The 16,732-nt window shown below is 37.1% G+C and overlaps 1 protein-coding gene across 2 annotated transcripts in view; it reads left to right on the top strand.

The window, feature by feature from the left end:
• unc13bb (unc-13 homolog Bb (C. elegans)) overlaps positions 1–15,947 on the top strand; it is a 93,701-nt gene extending 77,754 nt beyond the window's left edge. Inside the window, exons 30-43 of one of the 2 annotated variants that reach the window (XM_084400384.1) lie at positions 102–179; positions 2,618–2,656; positions 3,897–3,917; positions 4,061–4,087; positions 5,017–5,037; positions 5,342–5,430; positions 7,557–7,703; positions 7,787–7,910; positions 8,186–8,236; positions 9,826–9,903; positions 9,988–10,135; positions 11,963–12,055; positions 12,152–12,311; positions 13,149–15,947. In XM_084400384.1, the coding sequence (XP_084256510.1) occupies positions 102–179; positions 2,618–2,656; positions 3,897–3,917; positions 4,061–4,087; positions 5,017–5,037; positions 5,342–5,430; positions 7,557–7,703; positions 7,787–7,910; positions 8,186–8,236; positions 9,826–9,903; positions 9,988–10,135; positions 11,963–12,055; positions 12,152–12,311; positions 13,149–13,434 (1,362 nt within the window). In that variant the 3' untranslated portion in view covers positions 13,435–15,947. The remainder of the gene's footprint in view (positions 1–101; positions 180–2,617; positions 2,657–3,896; positions 3,918–4,060; positions 4,088–5,016; positions 5,038–5,341; positions 5,431–7,556; positions 7,704–7,786; positions 7,911–8,185; positions 8,237–9,825; positions 9,904–9,987; positions 10,136–11,962; positions 12,056–12,151; positions 12,312–13,148) is intronic. The other variant, XM_084400385.1, reaches the window with a different exon arrangement.
• The last annotated feature ends 785 nt before the right edge of the window (positions 15,948–16,732 follow it).

The following is a 16,732-nucleotide window of genomic DNA, read 5'->3' as shown; positions in this document are numbered from 1 at the left end:
TGCATGTCAAGCATATTTTGAGTACAGGCTAAATTTATATGTTTTTTTTTGTCTTTTTCTTCTTCTAATAAATCTCTCTGTGTCTCTCTGTTTGTCCTCAGCCATGCGTCTTGATGAATAATGTCCAGCAGTTGCGTGTCCAGCTTGAGAAGATGTTTGAATCTATGGGTGCCAAACAGGTAGGAGAGCAGCAGAGCAAGGTGACCTTTCCTAAGCAAAGGAGTCATTTGTCTGGGACATCAGAGGACATCAGGGCCCTGTATTCTCTCTCTGCATATTAAGAGAAATCTTTCCCATGTGTATCCGGATGGGCTTGATGCAGCGTTGTCGTCTTGTCATTTATAAAATTAACGTTTCGCTTGCAGGTTCCTTTAGGAATGATATAAATATCAAAAGTGTTTCACAGCTGTTAATTTTTTTCTTTGATAGTATCATTATACTTAGCTCGTATTGCATTCATTACGGTTTTGGCTGATGTTAAAGCAGCATTTGTGTCTTTCCTCATCAGATTGCCTCAGAGGAAGCCAGGGTATGACTAGACCGCTCTAGAATTAGTAGAGTAGTGTTAGTTTTAGCTGTTGTGAATGAGTGTCAATCTGACGGTTTGAATTTTCTCATAGTCAACATGACAGCAGATTAGTATGTGATTAACATATATATTTTTTTAAATAAAGTTGGATTCAATAGTGGACGCTGGGGATGAGGTGGAGGAGGAGGAGGTGGGTACACAGAAATGTTGTATCCCAAAATACACACATCTGTATGTGTTCCTAAAGGCATTTCACTTTTTTTCGTCTGTCATTAATCAGGTTATTGAGGACAGTGTGGAAGATGGCAAGGTGGGTACAAGTAGGTTAGATGTAATTGTGTCAGACATTAATAAATAATTTCAGTCCTGGCCACTTTTCCATACTCCATTCTAGTGAAACCATTTACATAGAATTAATATTAGAAAAGAGTAGTTTTGAATGTAGAGTAGTTGCTTGTGTTGTATGGAATGTGTGCTTGATTAGAACCCTGATGTCTTGAATCCTGTTGGATCAGATGGCTTAGAATTCGTTTGGTTGTATTCATTTGGGGTGGATGAGAGATTGAGGTTAGTGCGTGTGTGTGTGTGTGTAATGTATGTAGTCCTAGTAAATCCTATTTTATGGGAACCAAATGTCCACAAAAAGATAGTAATACCAGTAATTTCTTTACTTTGTGTGGCTTTTTTTTTTTGTGGTCCCCATGAGTAAAACAGCTTATAAATCATATGTTGAATGTTGTTTTTCGAAAATGTAAAAATGCAGAATGTTTTCTGTGGTGGATTGCTTTAGGGTTAGGGGGCAGAATATAGTCATTATGTCTATGGAGAGTCCCCATAAATCATGGAAACCCATGTGTGTGTGTTGTGGCATTAGTTGGAGCCTGTCTCAGGCTGATTAGTTAAGGATTAGTGAAGTCTTGCTTGTGTTTCTGTGCATGAGACAGTGACATCCAGCTCTCCACATTGCCGATCTGTTTATTTTCTTTTTGCTTTTTATAAGTTTGTTAGATTCGTTGAACGGCAGCATTTAGAAATCCCGGTCAGTTTCAGATTGTTGTCGTTGACTAAGTGTAAATTTGTTTGAAGGTTCCCCTTTGTAAATTATTTTTTATTTATTTTTATTTTAAAAAGACAATTTAGTGTCCATCATTAAATGAAATTTTGTTGTTTCCAAAAACTGTGAATAATTCTGTATATGCATTTGTTTTTCAGTTAAAATCTATACATCCTTACGGTTAGGGTAAGGTAAAAAAGTTTTACTAAAAAAGTAAAATAAAATAAAGTAAAATTCCATAAGAGAAATGGCATAAACTTTTTTTTTTTTTTTTTTGAAAATATGTCTTGAAAATTCATTAAAAACATAAGATTTATTAAAGTATATAAAGTTGATTTATATTGTCAATTTGTTTTTAAATATAAATATCACTAACTTTTGTCAGAATTGTGCAAAAAAACAACAACTATATGCCAGTGGGGTAAAAAAATAAAAACTCTTTTTAATTTTCTCATATATTTTCTGAAACATGTTTTAATATCTTGTGCAATTTTACTTCTTAAGTATATTTATTAGGTTTTTAAAATGTGTAACTGAAAAACAAGTACAAAATATATATTTATTTATTTATTTATGATGGTAAGATGTTTGTGTTCTTGGCAGTTCTTTATTGCTTAATGATTCTGCTCTATTAGAGATATATATTATTTACTTCGCAATAGAAAAACAGCGGCCCTTTCTTTCTTTCTTTCTTTCTTTCTTTCTTTCTTTCTTTCTTTCTTTCTTTCTTTCTTTCTTTCTTTCTTTCTTTCTTTCTTTCTTTCTTTCTTTCTTTCTTTCTTTCTTTCTTTCTTTCATGTGATATCAGAGCTTATAAGGTGGTTCTGAAGGAAGCTTGACCCATTTCCTTGTTTTAAGATGTAAAGAAAAAGTGTATCTCAGAAATCAAATGCATCTCAGGTTTACTCTGCAGTGACATCTGCTGGCCAGATTTCTCCACAGCTCTTTGCTTAGGATAGTTCGTATTTGTATGGGCGTTACACATTAGCTTCAGTACTTCAGTTCTGACTGTATGATCTGGCTTCTGTCCCCAGCTGGAAGAGAGTGAGGATGAGGAGGACGAGTTACAGGAGGTTTGTTATTGGATCATGCGTGCTGGATTCATGGTTGTTTCATCCGTTATTGTCCATTTAATCCAGCAATCTCCCAAACGCCCCTTTCCAGCCCACAGACACGCTGCTGTCCCAGTGCCGGCAGTCTGCCGTGTCTGAACTGTGTGTGAACTCCCATCCGAGCCTCAGCCCCTCCCCTCCCCCCGTGAAGCCTTTAACAGTGGCTCACTGTGACCTTCATTTGTGTCCGTGTCCTCTAGGGGAATTTATTACATTCTCTTCATACCCTCCACCAAAGATCACCTCAAACCCTCAATCTGATTTTACAGACTAAATTTCAAATGAAAAAAAGGAATAAATAATAGCAGGCTTTATATAACAGCTTTTATGTAATGTACACTGCTGTTCAAAAGTTTGGGGTCAGCACAAATATCTTTTTCAAAACCAATTAATACTTGTATTCAGCAAGGATGCATTAAATTGATCAAAATTACAATTAAAGACATTTTATAACATTACAAAAACATTTCTATTTCAAATAAATGCTGTTCTTGTGAACTTTCTATTCAAAAGAATCCTTAAAAAAAAAAATGTATTATGGTTTCCACAAAAATATTATGCCACACAACTGTTTTCAACATTGATAATAATCATAAATGTTTCTTGAGCGTCAAATCGTCACATTAGAATGATTCCTGAAGGATCATGGGACAATGAAGACTGGAGTAATGATGCTGAAAATTCTTTAAATTCTGATAATTCATCACAGGAATAAATTACATTTTAACATTAAAATAGAAAAGTTATTTAAAAAAATTTCATTATTTTTTTCTGTATTTTTGATCAAATAAATGCATACTTGCATAAGAGACTTCTTTCAAAAATATATAAAAAATATTTTTAACAGTAGTTTATAATTTATATATTTTGTATAATACACGTATTATATATACCACTTCTTTATGTATTTAATGTTAAAAATTTTATTAATTTCATAACTGTTCAAAAATTGCACACCTCATAAAAAAACCTGAGGTGGACTAAATAATTTGTTGAAAAAACTAAAATTTGAGTCTCTTATTTTTTCCCCCTATTTATTCTGTTTTCATATTGAGCCTAATGGAATATCATATATTATATTCACTCTTTTAACCATCACCCTAGTGTTGCTCCCTAAACAGCACAGTAATTGTTTTACTGTATCTCTATATGAGAGGTGGACAATTAAAGACTTTTTTTTTTTTCTTAACCTTGCCCATAGATGGAGATCTCAGAGGACAAGGTGTGTATTGAGTCCCTTGAGTCACTTCTTAGAATGTGATTTTGTCCCTGGTTTTTATTTTTTGTATATTACACATTCAAAAAATGAATCCTGATTTGCACTTGGTACTTAATTCTACAACATTTCTTTATATCTATGAAAAGCCTGAGAAAGCTGACAGGAAGCAGAAGGTGAGGCACAGACTTGCTCATTTAAGCAATCCTTTTAATAGATCCACATTTTGTCTCAACCTTCCTATTGGTCCAGAAATCAAGCAAAATAACCTTTCATTTTGTTGAAAGAATGAGAGTTGGTGCAAGTGTTGAACATTTCGGGATTGGTTGATTGTGCTAGAGCAACAGCATTTTGGGCCAATAGGACTATCGTATGCAAATTCCCCTGACTTTGATTGCCCATGATTGGGCGAACATGAGTTCAGCTGTATAGAGCGTTGCAGTGATGACGTATTTTTAGGCCAATCCCGGAAGTTTGAATCACCCTGGTTCCCTCGACAAAAACTCATAGGATTTTTCCATTGGCTTTTGGATTATTGCAGGTAATAAGCTCTGTGGCAAAACAAAAGTTTATGATTCTTATACATTTAGAATCAATTATACATAGACAATCTCTGTAGTCCCATTTAGACACTTGTTGGCAACCGCCTTTTACAAGTAAAGTAAAACCTCAAAATCACATATCTGATAATTACTGATGTATTTTATGTCATAGAATAAAACATAAAAAAAAAAACCTTGACCTTGTTCACCACAGACTTTATTTCAGGCATTTAACCAAAAACCCATTCAAAAATACCCATTGACTTCAGGACAGTGGAACTGGAAGTGCTGAACTGCGAACTCATTTCTTGGTTTTGGTCTACAAAAATATGTTGTCCCCTGAAGCACTGTATTGCATCTGCAGTACATGCTACATGCTATAGTCATTACATACTAATAGTATTCTAATAGTAATAGTATCTAGTTCACCAGAAAGATTTAACCCATCAGCCCTACTTCCTTTTCAATTCAGCTGATTAGTCTAGTTATTTTATGGGGATATGACATAATTGTTCAAAATGAATGAGAGTTAAACGTGTTCCTTTACTTTGCTCTTTCTGAAGGTGGTGTACAGCAGTAAACAGGTGGGTTACGCAGCCTGTGCTGTGTTTGTGTGTGTGTTTGAGAGCTCATAAACGGAGCACATATACAATAGAGGACTCCAGTTCTGTCTTTCTTCATTTCCCCTCTCCTCTCACTGGGACTGTGTGAATTTTCACAGGCTATTCTTGCCCCATCACCGTAAACCATGTTATTTTTCACCCCCTCTGAACTGCCATACCATCAGTGAAGCATTGGGGTTATGAGAATGGTGTTTGTGCACCGGGTGAAGTGATGTGACGCTGGAGAATCACAGAACTAATCTGAGCTGCCTGTGTGTGTCTGCAGCTGGACACCGAGGCCAGTGACATCCTGAATGATCTGCAGGTCAAGCTGAACAACGTCCTGGACGAGCTGAGCAGCACATTTGGAAACACGTCAGTGTTTATATGTCATATACACATGGGTGAATCACATGAAAAAAGACATAGTGCAACCCAAAAATGTTCACCCAAAAATTAAAATTCTGTTATTAATTGCTCACCCTCATGTTGTTTCAAACCTGTAAGACTTTCGTTCATTTTCTTAACACAAATGAAGATATTTTTGATGAAATCTGGCTGATTTCTGTCCCTCCATTGACAGCTACGCAACTACCACTTTGATGCCTCAAAAAGTTCATAAAGAGATCGTAAAACTAATCCATATGAATGGAGCGGTTTAGTCCAAATTGTCTGAAGAGACTCAATCGCTTTATATAATGAACAGATTTAATTTAGACTTTTATTCACATATAAACATTCAAAAACCAATGAGGTTCATTCTCGTGTTACGCATCACGTTTGAGCTTCAGCAAGAGCCAATGAGGTTAATTCTCGTGTTACGCATCACGTTTGAGCTTCAGCAAGAACCAATGAGGTTCATTCTCGTGTTACGCATCACGTTTGAGCTTCAGCAAGAGCCAATGAGGTTAATTCTCGTGTTACGCATCACGTTTGAGCTTCAGCAAGAACCAATGAGGTTCATTCTCGTGTTACGCATCACGTTTGAGCTTCAGCAAGAGCCAATGAGGTTCATTCTCGTGTTACGCATCACGTTTGAGCTTCAGCAAGAACCAATGAGGTTCATTCTCGTGTTACGCATCACGTTTGAGCTTCAGCAAGAGCCAATGAGGTTAATTCTCGTGTTACGCATCACGTTTGAGCTTCAGCAAGAACCAATGAGGTTCATTCTCGTGTTACGCATCACGTTTGAGCTTCAGCAAGAACCAATGAGGTTCATTCTCGTGTTACGCATCACGTTTGAGCTTCAGCAAGAGCCAATGAGGTTAATTCTCGTGTTACGCATCACGTTTGAGCTTCAGCAAGAACCAATGAGGTTCATTCTCGTGTTACGCATCACGTTTGAGCTTCAGCAAGAGCCAATGAGGTTAATTCTCGTGTTACGCATCACGTTTGAGCTTCAGCAAGAACCAATGAGGTTCATTCTCGTGTTACGCATCACGTTTGAGCTTCAGCAAGAACCAATGAGGTTCATTCTCGTGTTACACATCACGTTTGAGCTTCAGCAAGAACCAATGAGGTTCATTCTCTTGTTACGCATCACGTTTGAGCTTCAGCAAGAACCAATGAGGTTCATTCTCTTGTTACGCATCACGTTTGAGCTTCAGCAAGAACCAATGAGGTTCATTCTCGTGTTACGCATCACGTTTGAGCTTCAGCAAGAACCAATGAGGTTCATTCTCGTGTTACGCATCACGTTTGAGCTTCAGCAAGAACCAATGAGGTTCATTCTCGTGTTACGCATCACGTTTGAGCTTCTGCAATGAACGAAAGTCTTACGGGTGTGGAACGATATGAGAGTGAGTAATAAATGACAGAATTTTCATTTTTGAGTGAACTATCCCTTTATTTTCAGCATAAATTAAAGGCAGCACATGAAATACCGCCAAAATGTATAAATACTGCATAGTTTAAATATTTCACAATTGCACTATATTAATTATAATTAGTAGAAAAGTGTGCTCGTATATCTCATTAATGTGATACAGTATTTTATTTATTTATTTATTTATTTATTTAAGCATGAAAAAAACTGGGTTATACTTTATTTTGTGTCCTTGTTAGTGTAATTATACAAATAAGTACTGAGTAATATTAAGAAACAATTCTAGGTTTAGGAATAGGAACAGGGTACAGTTTAGGGTTAGTTGCATGTAACAATGCATATTTTAATGTTATTACAATAGTAAGTACATGTAACATGTAACACGGACACTGTAAAATAGTGTTACCAAAAACTGTAATACAATGGAATTGGTTTGTTAAAATAAGCATAAACAAAATGTAGTACAACAAATACCATGATATAAAATATAGAAATGAATAATAACTATTATTAGAAATAAAAGATATTTATTTATCATTATAATTTTTATAGCTTCACTCTTTGTTGAGTAAAGATTAAAAAGTCCTTAATTGATATAAATGAAAAAGAAGACTTTTGCACTTACTGCGGTCCAGCACGTTTCTTCTTCATGCTAAACTCTGATGTTCCTCTGTAGTTTCCAGAGCCGTATTGATGACTGCATGCGTCAGATGTCCAGTCTGCTGTACCAGATCAAAGGTCCCGTCAGCGCCAACAGCCGTAACCAGGTGGAGGCCGACTCTGATAACATGCTGCGGCCACTGATGGACTTCCTGGATGCAAAGTGAGTGAAAAACCCCTCACCTGTACAGAAACTACCATTCGTGTACCTGAAACCTGCTCTGATCTGTGTGTATTTGTGAGCAGTTTGATGCTGTTTGCCTCGGTGTGTGAGAAAACTGTGCTGAAGAGAGTGCTGAAGGAGCTGTGGAGGATCGTGATGAACAGTCTTGAGAAGACCATCATCCTTCCTCAGGGCAATGACACCTTTGTAAGACCTGCAAGAGATTCTCACACTTTTTCCAGACATAGCTGTCCAAATCAAGTGATTTGTTTAGTTTGCCAAAAAATGTTAGATGCACCCTAAATGCTTAATTTTAAGAGCCAGTGGCTCTGTAGCAATTATTTTAGACTGAAACCTTTTAAATGCTTCCTGTAAGAAAAACATCGTCTTGAAAAGTAAAATGTTAACATGCAAAATCCCTGTTTTACATGTAAAGATTTCCCCAAACACAATGCTGTAACACTTTTATCTCTTTCTGGCAGGGAATGATATTTTCAGCAGCTAAAGAACTGGGTCAGCTCTCCAAACTCAAGGTACCGCTTTAGGCTTGTTTAATCCGGACTATGATCTCTTTAAACCAGCTCAGAGTTCAGCAAGAGAATATAGATGAAGAGTCTCAATTTTAATCCCATCTGCATGTTTCTGTATCCTGGTCAGGGCCAGAAAACAAACAACCTTTTAACAGGAAAAACAAAAACAAGTTCAGATTTAATCCTTCTGAACAGAAACGCTTATTTGAAATGACCATTAACCGGTTAATAATGTTATCTTAGCCTTCTGTTTAATATTTTAATTTGGCAGTCAACCAAACATGAATTCAAATAGTACGGCCTATGCAAATGTGACAGTGTGACATCCAACGTGAGTGAAATACCCGCGCTCAGTTGTCAAGTCATCATAGGCAAGTCGCTGACATTAGCTTTTGGATCTCAGGAGTTTTTCCAAGGAAATGTCACTTACCGTTTAAGCATTACAAATAAGTGAAAATGAATGGTAGGTAATATCCAGCATGGTGTGTGTTTTTAAGCCAGTGAAAATTTGAGGTTAGTGTAGGATCGCTACTATTCAGAAAAAAAAAAAAAAAAAACTTAATATTTTACAAATAATTAAACATCATGTTGTCAGAGTTAGTATTGTGGCTTTATTTGTGGTCAGACACTTGCATGTGTTATTATATTATTAGTATTTTACTACAATCAAGCTCAAATGCAGTTGCAATGTTTTTCACCAATGAATGTCGGAGATTTGTGTTTTGTCAGTCATTAGAACGTCCGTATCTGAGGCATTAAATGCATTGCATCACGTTTCATCAACTTACAAGGTTACCAAGTTGTAACTAAGCGAATGCTCAGTTTTCTGTAATTTAATACATCTGACCAAAATCTTGTAAAAAAAATTGTTTTAAATGCTATGCACTGGCAGTTCATTTTTGTTCTTGTCATTTTGTATTTGTGGTCATTTAAATGACCACATTGTGACCTTACATTTTGCAAATCTTCTTGTAATTGCAACTTCATTTCTAGTCATTGCAGCTTTATTTCGTGTAATTGTTTTTTTTCTTGTAACTGTGACTTTATACGCGACAACGTGACCTTCCAAATCACAATTGCAATTTTATTTATAACTTTCTTTCTTGTCAACGCAACTGTAATTCTTGTAAATGTGACTTTTTTTCTTGTAATTATTACTTTATATGGAACAACGTGACCATACATCTGATATTTGCAACTCTATTTATTCCTCATAATTGCAACTTTATTTCTTGTAATTGTGACTTTTTTTCATGTAATTGTGTCTTTATATGCAACAATGTGACCTTACATCTCACAGTTGCAACTTTATTTCTCAAAATTCCAACTGTATTTTCTTTTTTTAAACTGTCTCACAATTATTTATATTTTTTACTCTGAGGCAGAAACGTGTTTCATAGGTTTCTGATGTCAGAAATCCAAAAACATTAAAAACATTACCGCCTCTATTTACAAGTCAATGACATCTATTCAGCGTTCAGATACTCCTGTCCATTGAGGTGATCAGAAGGAAACTGTTGTAGAGTTTTGGTTTGCGTCAGAGGTTGTTTTTTGTATTGTGTGGGTTTTTTTAATAGTTTTTGCCTCTGCAGGATCACATGTCTGGTGACGCAAAAAGCCTGACGCCCAAGCAGTGCGCGGTCATGGACGTGGCCCTCGATACCATAAAGGTATACATTATGTTTTCTCTAAAGCAGCTGTAAAGTTCCATGTTGTTTCAAAATTAATCTTTGGTTATTTACTATCCTCTGCAGCAATACTTCCATGCTGGAGGAAACGGATTGAAGAAGGCCTTCCTGGAGAAGAGTCCTGAACTGTCCTCACTGAGACATGCGCTGTCCCTCTATACCCAGACCACTGACACACTCATCAAGACCTTTGTTACTTCTCAGCATGCTCAAGGTAAACACATATAGTGACACATCCACACTATCTTCATAAATATAGCACCATAATATCAATATTAAAGCAATAGTATGACAATTCAGTCATCATTTGCCCATGTTGTTCCAAACCTGTATGACTGACTGACTTCCGTGGAACATAAAAGTTCACACTGTTTTTTTCCATAATAATGATATAACTTCACTGATCACTCTCTTATATCTTCCTATTCATATCTTTTGATATCTTAAAGATTAGTTTGGCAATGCTTCACTAGGTGTCAGTATTGAGCTGTGGATAACTGTAGACGGGACTCATTTGAATACTTTTTTTACAGAAACCTCTTGATCTCTTCAAGCTTTATCTGTCTCTCACTGTTTAATGTGGCTTAACTTTCCATGTTTCTCTGTTGTTGTTCTTGTTTTTAATGCTTTGCTTTTGATCGTTGTCTCTTTCACTGCTGCTTCTACCTGTGTCTCTGCCCCAAGTGCATAATGGGAAGGGTATGAGGATAACACCTAGTGAGAAAATGCCGCCCTCCAGGGGTAGGTCACCACAGACTCCCTGAGACCTGAATACCCTCACAGCCCCCTTCTCCAGATCCGTTCCTACATTTGTTTTGGGTTAATTTGCCCTCTAATGGGGTGAATCTCACAATCACCATGTCATATTTCATCCAAAACTTAAAATGAATAAATGTTATTTTGCATGAAGAAAATGAAGCCTATTTTAGGAACATAAAAGACGCCATGAAATCGCTCTATGGTTTTTCCCAGTGTTGATGTATTTCGAGGAAGTTGAGATGCAACATGTTTCAAAATACAGTAGTTAGTGGTACTGGGAAACAAGGAGGCAGGAACAGAGGAGGAGCACATGGCCAACACAAACAAATGCAGAGCCATATGTTCAAGCACAACACAAACATAGAGACATGAAACAAAGACAACACAGACAAAGCTGCCAGGGCAGAACCCTGACACTCCCACTGTAATTTAGGCTCTGCGTTCCCTTTGTCATTGTTATCACTTCTTATTTATGTAAATTGGGTACAGTTGGTACATCTTTCCTCTCTGTTTTTCTAACGCTTACATTTTTCTTAAAGGGGTCATCGGATGCAAAATTCACTTTCATGTGGTGTTTGCTTGTAAATGTGTCTTTGCAGTGTGTGGACACAACCACCATACAATGGAAAAAATCCATTCACTCCTTTTTTTTAATCCTCAAGAAGTCTAAACACTCTCAATAATCAGGCCGTTTGGATTTTCTGAGCACTATGATGTCATAATGCTCATGCTCTGCCCTTGACCAGTGACGGACTGTCCTGTATTAGCATATTTCTGTCCTCAGCCATTCGACACCCCCCATGGAAGAGAGGGGTGGGGTGAGCAGTTGCTCATTATCATTTAAAGAGACATGCACCGAAACAGGTCAACGTGAGCAAAGCTGTTTTTGAGGAGGTAAAAAGGGTGTTTTACACAACCATTGAGGGATTTTAACCAAAGTATATTACAAACAAGAAATCAAACCAACTTGTGGAAAATGGGCATCCGATGACCCCTTTAAAATCTCCTCCACCGTGCATGTGAGGCCTTTGTTTCACTGTGTGTGTGTGTGTGTGTGTACCTACTTAACCCTAATTTGGTACTCCAAAGTGAGCTAAACCTGACAAAATCTCATTTTGGGTATATTTAGGATTTTCTGAGAAAGAATTTGAACAGATTTTCTTTCTTTCTGGTTAGGTTATAGTATTTACTGTATAACTTCTCAATATTAAAAAAAAAAAAAAACAGAAGTCTATGGATTATTCCCATTTAGATAACTAGGTAAATATATCTGTGTGTTTAGGCTCAGGAGTTGATAAACCAGTAGGGGAAGTATCCATACAGATCGACCTCTTTACTCACCCGGGCACAGGAGAGCATAAAGTTACAGTTAAAGGTATGTTTTACTGCATTTTTATCTGTTTTAAGTGAGCTTTTTTTCTGTTCCACAAGTGTATTGTCTGATGGCAGAATCACATTTTTCTTTGTCTAGTTGTGGCTGCAAACGATCTGAAGTGGCAGACGTCTGGGATGTTTCGGCCGTTTGTGGAGGCCACCATGATCGGCCCTCATCTCAGCGACAAGAAGCGCAGGTTCACCACCAAATCAAAGAACAACAGCTGGGCGCCCAAATTCAACGAGACCTTCCATTTGTGAGTGCAAAACCTAGTCATTCGGGACAAATTAGATTAATGAACAACGGTACAGTAAACAATGATGCGTGAGGAATTAAATGAGAGCACAAAATGGTTGCATCTCTCTCTTTCACAATTATGGATGGATAGATAGAAGGATGGATAGTAGTGTGGATAGAAGGATGGATAGATGGATGGATGGGTGGGTAGATAGTGTGTAACGGTACACAGAAGTCATGGTTCGGTACGTACCTTGGTTGTGGGGTCACGTTTCGATACGAGTTCGGTACAATAGAAAAAATGGTCACACTTTAGTTCAGGTCCAAATATCACTATTAACTAACTATTAACTATGACTTTTGACTCACAGTTGAGCGCGCGAGCCTTTCAAAGTATACTCCCTTGTCCGTGAGCGCAGAAAGACGCATTCGGCACATGCGCACAAACTGGTGGACTTTGTTTTCAAGTGCTCAAGTCATTCGCATATGCGCTGTTTTTCTTCTGCTCTTTTTCCTGTTATGACTGTTAGCAAACAGCATTGCATTACCGCGCGTGCCCTCTTCTGGATTGAAGTGTGGATCGCCTGTGACTCACTGTATTCATTGTCTGACTGTATGTACTGTGACTGTTCGGTATGAATGCATGTACCAGTACACCCCTAGTGAGTGGATGGATGGGTGGATGGATGGGTGGGTGGATGGGTGGATGGATGGGTGGGTGGATGGATGGGTGGGTGGATGGACTGTAGGGTGTATAGATAGATAGATGGATATACGGATAGATAGATGAATATACGGATCGATGGGTTGTAAATAGTACAAGTAAATAATGAATTCCCCCTCTCTGTCTGTGCAGTATTCTTGGGAACGAGGATGGGCCGGAGTGTTATGAGCTGCAGGTGTGTGTGAAGGACTACTGCTTCGGCCGTGCGGACCGTGTGGTTGGTATCGCCGTCATACAGTTGCGTGATGTCGCACCGAAGGCCAGCTGCGCCTGCTGGTGTCCGCTGGGTCCACGGGTACACATCGATGACACGGGCCTCACCGTCATGCGCATCCTCTCCCAGCGCTCGGGTGACGAGGTGGCCAAAGAGTTCGTGAAACTCAAGTCCGAGACCCGCTCGGCCGAGGAGGGGAGGTGAGGTGAGGACGTTCTAGGACAGCCGAAGACAATCTGAAACTCTTAGTTGTTGACGGATAAACAAAGGCTGGATTTCAACACTGTCACCTTTCTGTGTCCACATCAATGTTTTTGCTGCCCACTGACACACAGTTGTGTACCACAGAGAAGGGCTTTCAGCGGCCATGTGACATTTTATAAAGGGCACTGTTAGTCTAAAAGTGAATGGGGAGTCATCCTGATAAGAAGAAGAAAGACTTTATTTTTTCCATATGTTGATATACATTGAGAAACACACTCAAACACCAAGCCACTGACAAACTAGCAAAGGACTAGTCAGGGTAGATGCCATATTTGATGAAAAACGAGACTGTGATGGATGGACATACAGTACTGGGTTGTATTGTGCCTAACTTTTGCCTAATTATGTTTGTTGTCAATTAGATCTTTTTTTAGAAATATGTATTTAAGTGAATCTAATGAAAACAGACCACATTTACCCCAAAACATACAATTAAATATAATATAAAAATAAGAAATTATTACATTTGTAGAATTTCACATTTATAAAATGAATCCTGTTTTGGACTGTTTTGACATTGGAATTATTTTTCTTGTCAATCTAAATTCTAATTTCTATTTATGAATTGTTTTACTAATAATTGCAATGCCGATTTTCATTACAGGTAAAATTACAGGTATTTAAGATGGAACAACAAATACTATGATTTATTAATATATGAATACTTAACTGTTTAAAAAATACAATTAATATTATAAAATAATTAAAATTAAAATAAATAATAAAACATTTCACATGTTATTAAAAATAGACTAGTCCTTTTTTTCTGATTTTGGGGTGAATTTTGACCCTGACATTTATGAGATGCTTCCATTTTGTGATTCAACGTCAAGGCACACAACAGTAAAACCAGGCATGTCTCTCTCGCAAACATTTTTGTGAACATGGCTGTGGAAAAATATTGTGTCTATCCCTGACTTGAGTTCCTATGAGTATTCAGAATGTTTGAATCTGAGATTTGACCTCCAACCATTAGATGGCGCTGTGAGTGTGTGGGGGTGTGTATTAGTTTGTAGAATACACAGATTCCACATCCATTCATGCACTTTTTCTCTGTAACCCCTTTTGCATTGTGTTTATTGCCTTATTTTGTGGATGCTGTGAATGTGTCAGTTTGAAATGTAATGATTAGGATTGTTACGAATGTTGTGGCTCCTGAGACACAGTGTGTTAGTTTCCAAGGGGCCAGATCTCATTCACTTGGTGTTGTGGAGTGATTCGTTGCATGAATCAGAATAAGTAATCAAAACCGACAAGTCAAAAAAAAAAAGTTTGTAGAGAGATATCATGTACATTTCACATCATTTCCAAGTCTGCTCGCACGTGACGCATCCATCAGCCGAAAGTGTGCCTTTGTTACAGGCTTTGCGGCCTCTCAGATGATGGATGACCTGTTTGCACCTCAACCCACAAATATTCTGCCTCTTACGGTCACCATTTGTTTCAAAGTGAGCGGTACTTCAGCCATCGTTTATGACCAGTAGGTGGCAGCAATAATCTCGAGTTCACATTTACACCTGCTTTTTGTTTTTGTCCAACGAAAGACAATGCAGCATCATCGGACAGTATTGAAGCTAAAATGTGTGAATGCTTTATGGGGTGTCGTGTAATATATTTTCAATACTATTTATAAAGTGGAATGGGAGCGCTGAAAAATAAGCTTCAACTGGGGGGAGAAAATAAGAAAGTTAACAAATATCTGATCAAGCTCAAATACGATCACTGATCAATTAAAGATAATAGTGAGGTTTCTTTTTCGTTTCAAAGCGGCCTTATTTTATTTGCTCTGATATTTTCTATTTAAATGATTTTAACTTTTTTTTTTTAAGTAAAGATGAGTGTCTTTTTTCTGTGAAGTCTTGTTACGCTGTTTCTTTGTTTTGCTTGACTGATTTATTTTCTTCAGTTGTTCATTTGAGGAATTTTGTACTGTGTTGTGCTTTTGTTTTTCCAGAAATTACTCAAAATGCAAAAACAAACAGGAAAAGGACAGTGACACTAGATCTTTCCCTTCGTTTGTTGTCTGTGCAAAAAGTCTCACCTTTTTAAACCAAATTTCAATGTAAATTTATTGTATTTTTCACAAGCACTGCCAATATGTAAAATGTATGTTAATATTGCCAATCATTATTGTGACTGTTAAACCTGTTATTTATTTCTGTACATTTCTCACTTCTAACTCTGTTTATATACTGTTACCATTGTTTAGGCCAGCAGTGTTTGGACTGTATTTTAGAAAAGAACTGTCACTCTTTGTAATATACACATTCCTTGTGCCAACTTGTAGAAGTTCTCACCTTTTTTCAAACTCTTGAAACAATACTGACAATAATCACTGAGATTACTCACATTTTTAAGTTATATTGGTATTGTACACTGTCACTGACAAGGAAAAATGTGTTATAATGTTTGTGTGTGCACACTCAACAAATGAATTTATGTATAAAGTAACTTAAACTAATATTTGCTTGATGTCATTTATGTAAAAGAAAAAATTGTGTGATGGGCAGTTTATTTGATTATTCACTGAAAATTCTCATTCACTCTCACTCTCAAATTTGAGTATGTGGAAGTTCGGGCTGCACGATATTGTAGAAAAAATCCCATTGCGATATTTAGTTTTTCTGCCATATATATTGCGATATGAAAACAATTTCACCTGATGACTTGAATAGATGTATTTGGAATGAATCAATCAATCTTGAATGATTGGGGTGGTTTTGTTGGGGAGCTGCATAGAAAATGATAAATTATAAGCATATATAAATACAATAGAACAAAGATACACATGAAATAAGCAGTGCTTTGTTTTTCAGGTAAGTCTAACAGTATTAAGGTATGGAAATTGAATAATCAAATGTAAAGTAACACTGCATAGTCTTCACTGTACAAATTAAATATAATTAATCTTTGTTAAAGCTAGCTATCTCTTTGTATTTTGTTGTTTGCTTAACATGAATGACACAGACAGCAGCAGGAACATTTAGGCTGACCGAATGCAGGGATCCAATATAATGATACGCATCAGTTTTCTTTCTCAATTGTTTGTTAACAAGAGCCATTAGCGACTGTGTTTCCCATTCAGTCAGTTCTCACTGTCTTGTTCTTGTTTAACTGTATATGTTGCACAGGGCGTGCAGTAATAAATGAGGAGACGTACAGCGAGTACCGAACAACTAGAAACTTTTTATTAGCTAACGTGCAGCCGTCTTCACATGTCACATTGTTCAAGTGACCC

Source organism: Rutilus rutilus, assembly GCF_951802725.1.
Source record: "Rutilus rutilus genome assembly, chromosome: 25".
Classification (NCBI taxonomy): domain Eukaryota; kingdom Metazoa; phylum Chordata; class Actinopteri; order Cypriniformes; family Leuciscidae; genus Rutilus; species Rutilus rutilus.
Note: the sequence above shows the minus strand (reverse complement) of the source record. Positions and strands in the feature narration are given on the sequence as shown.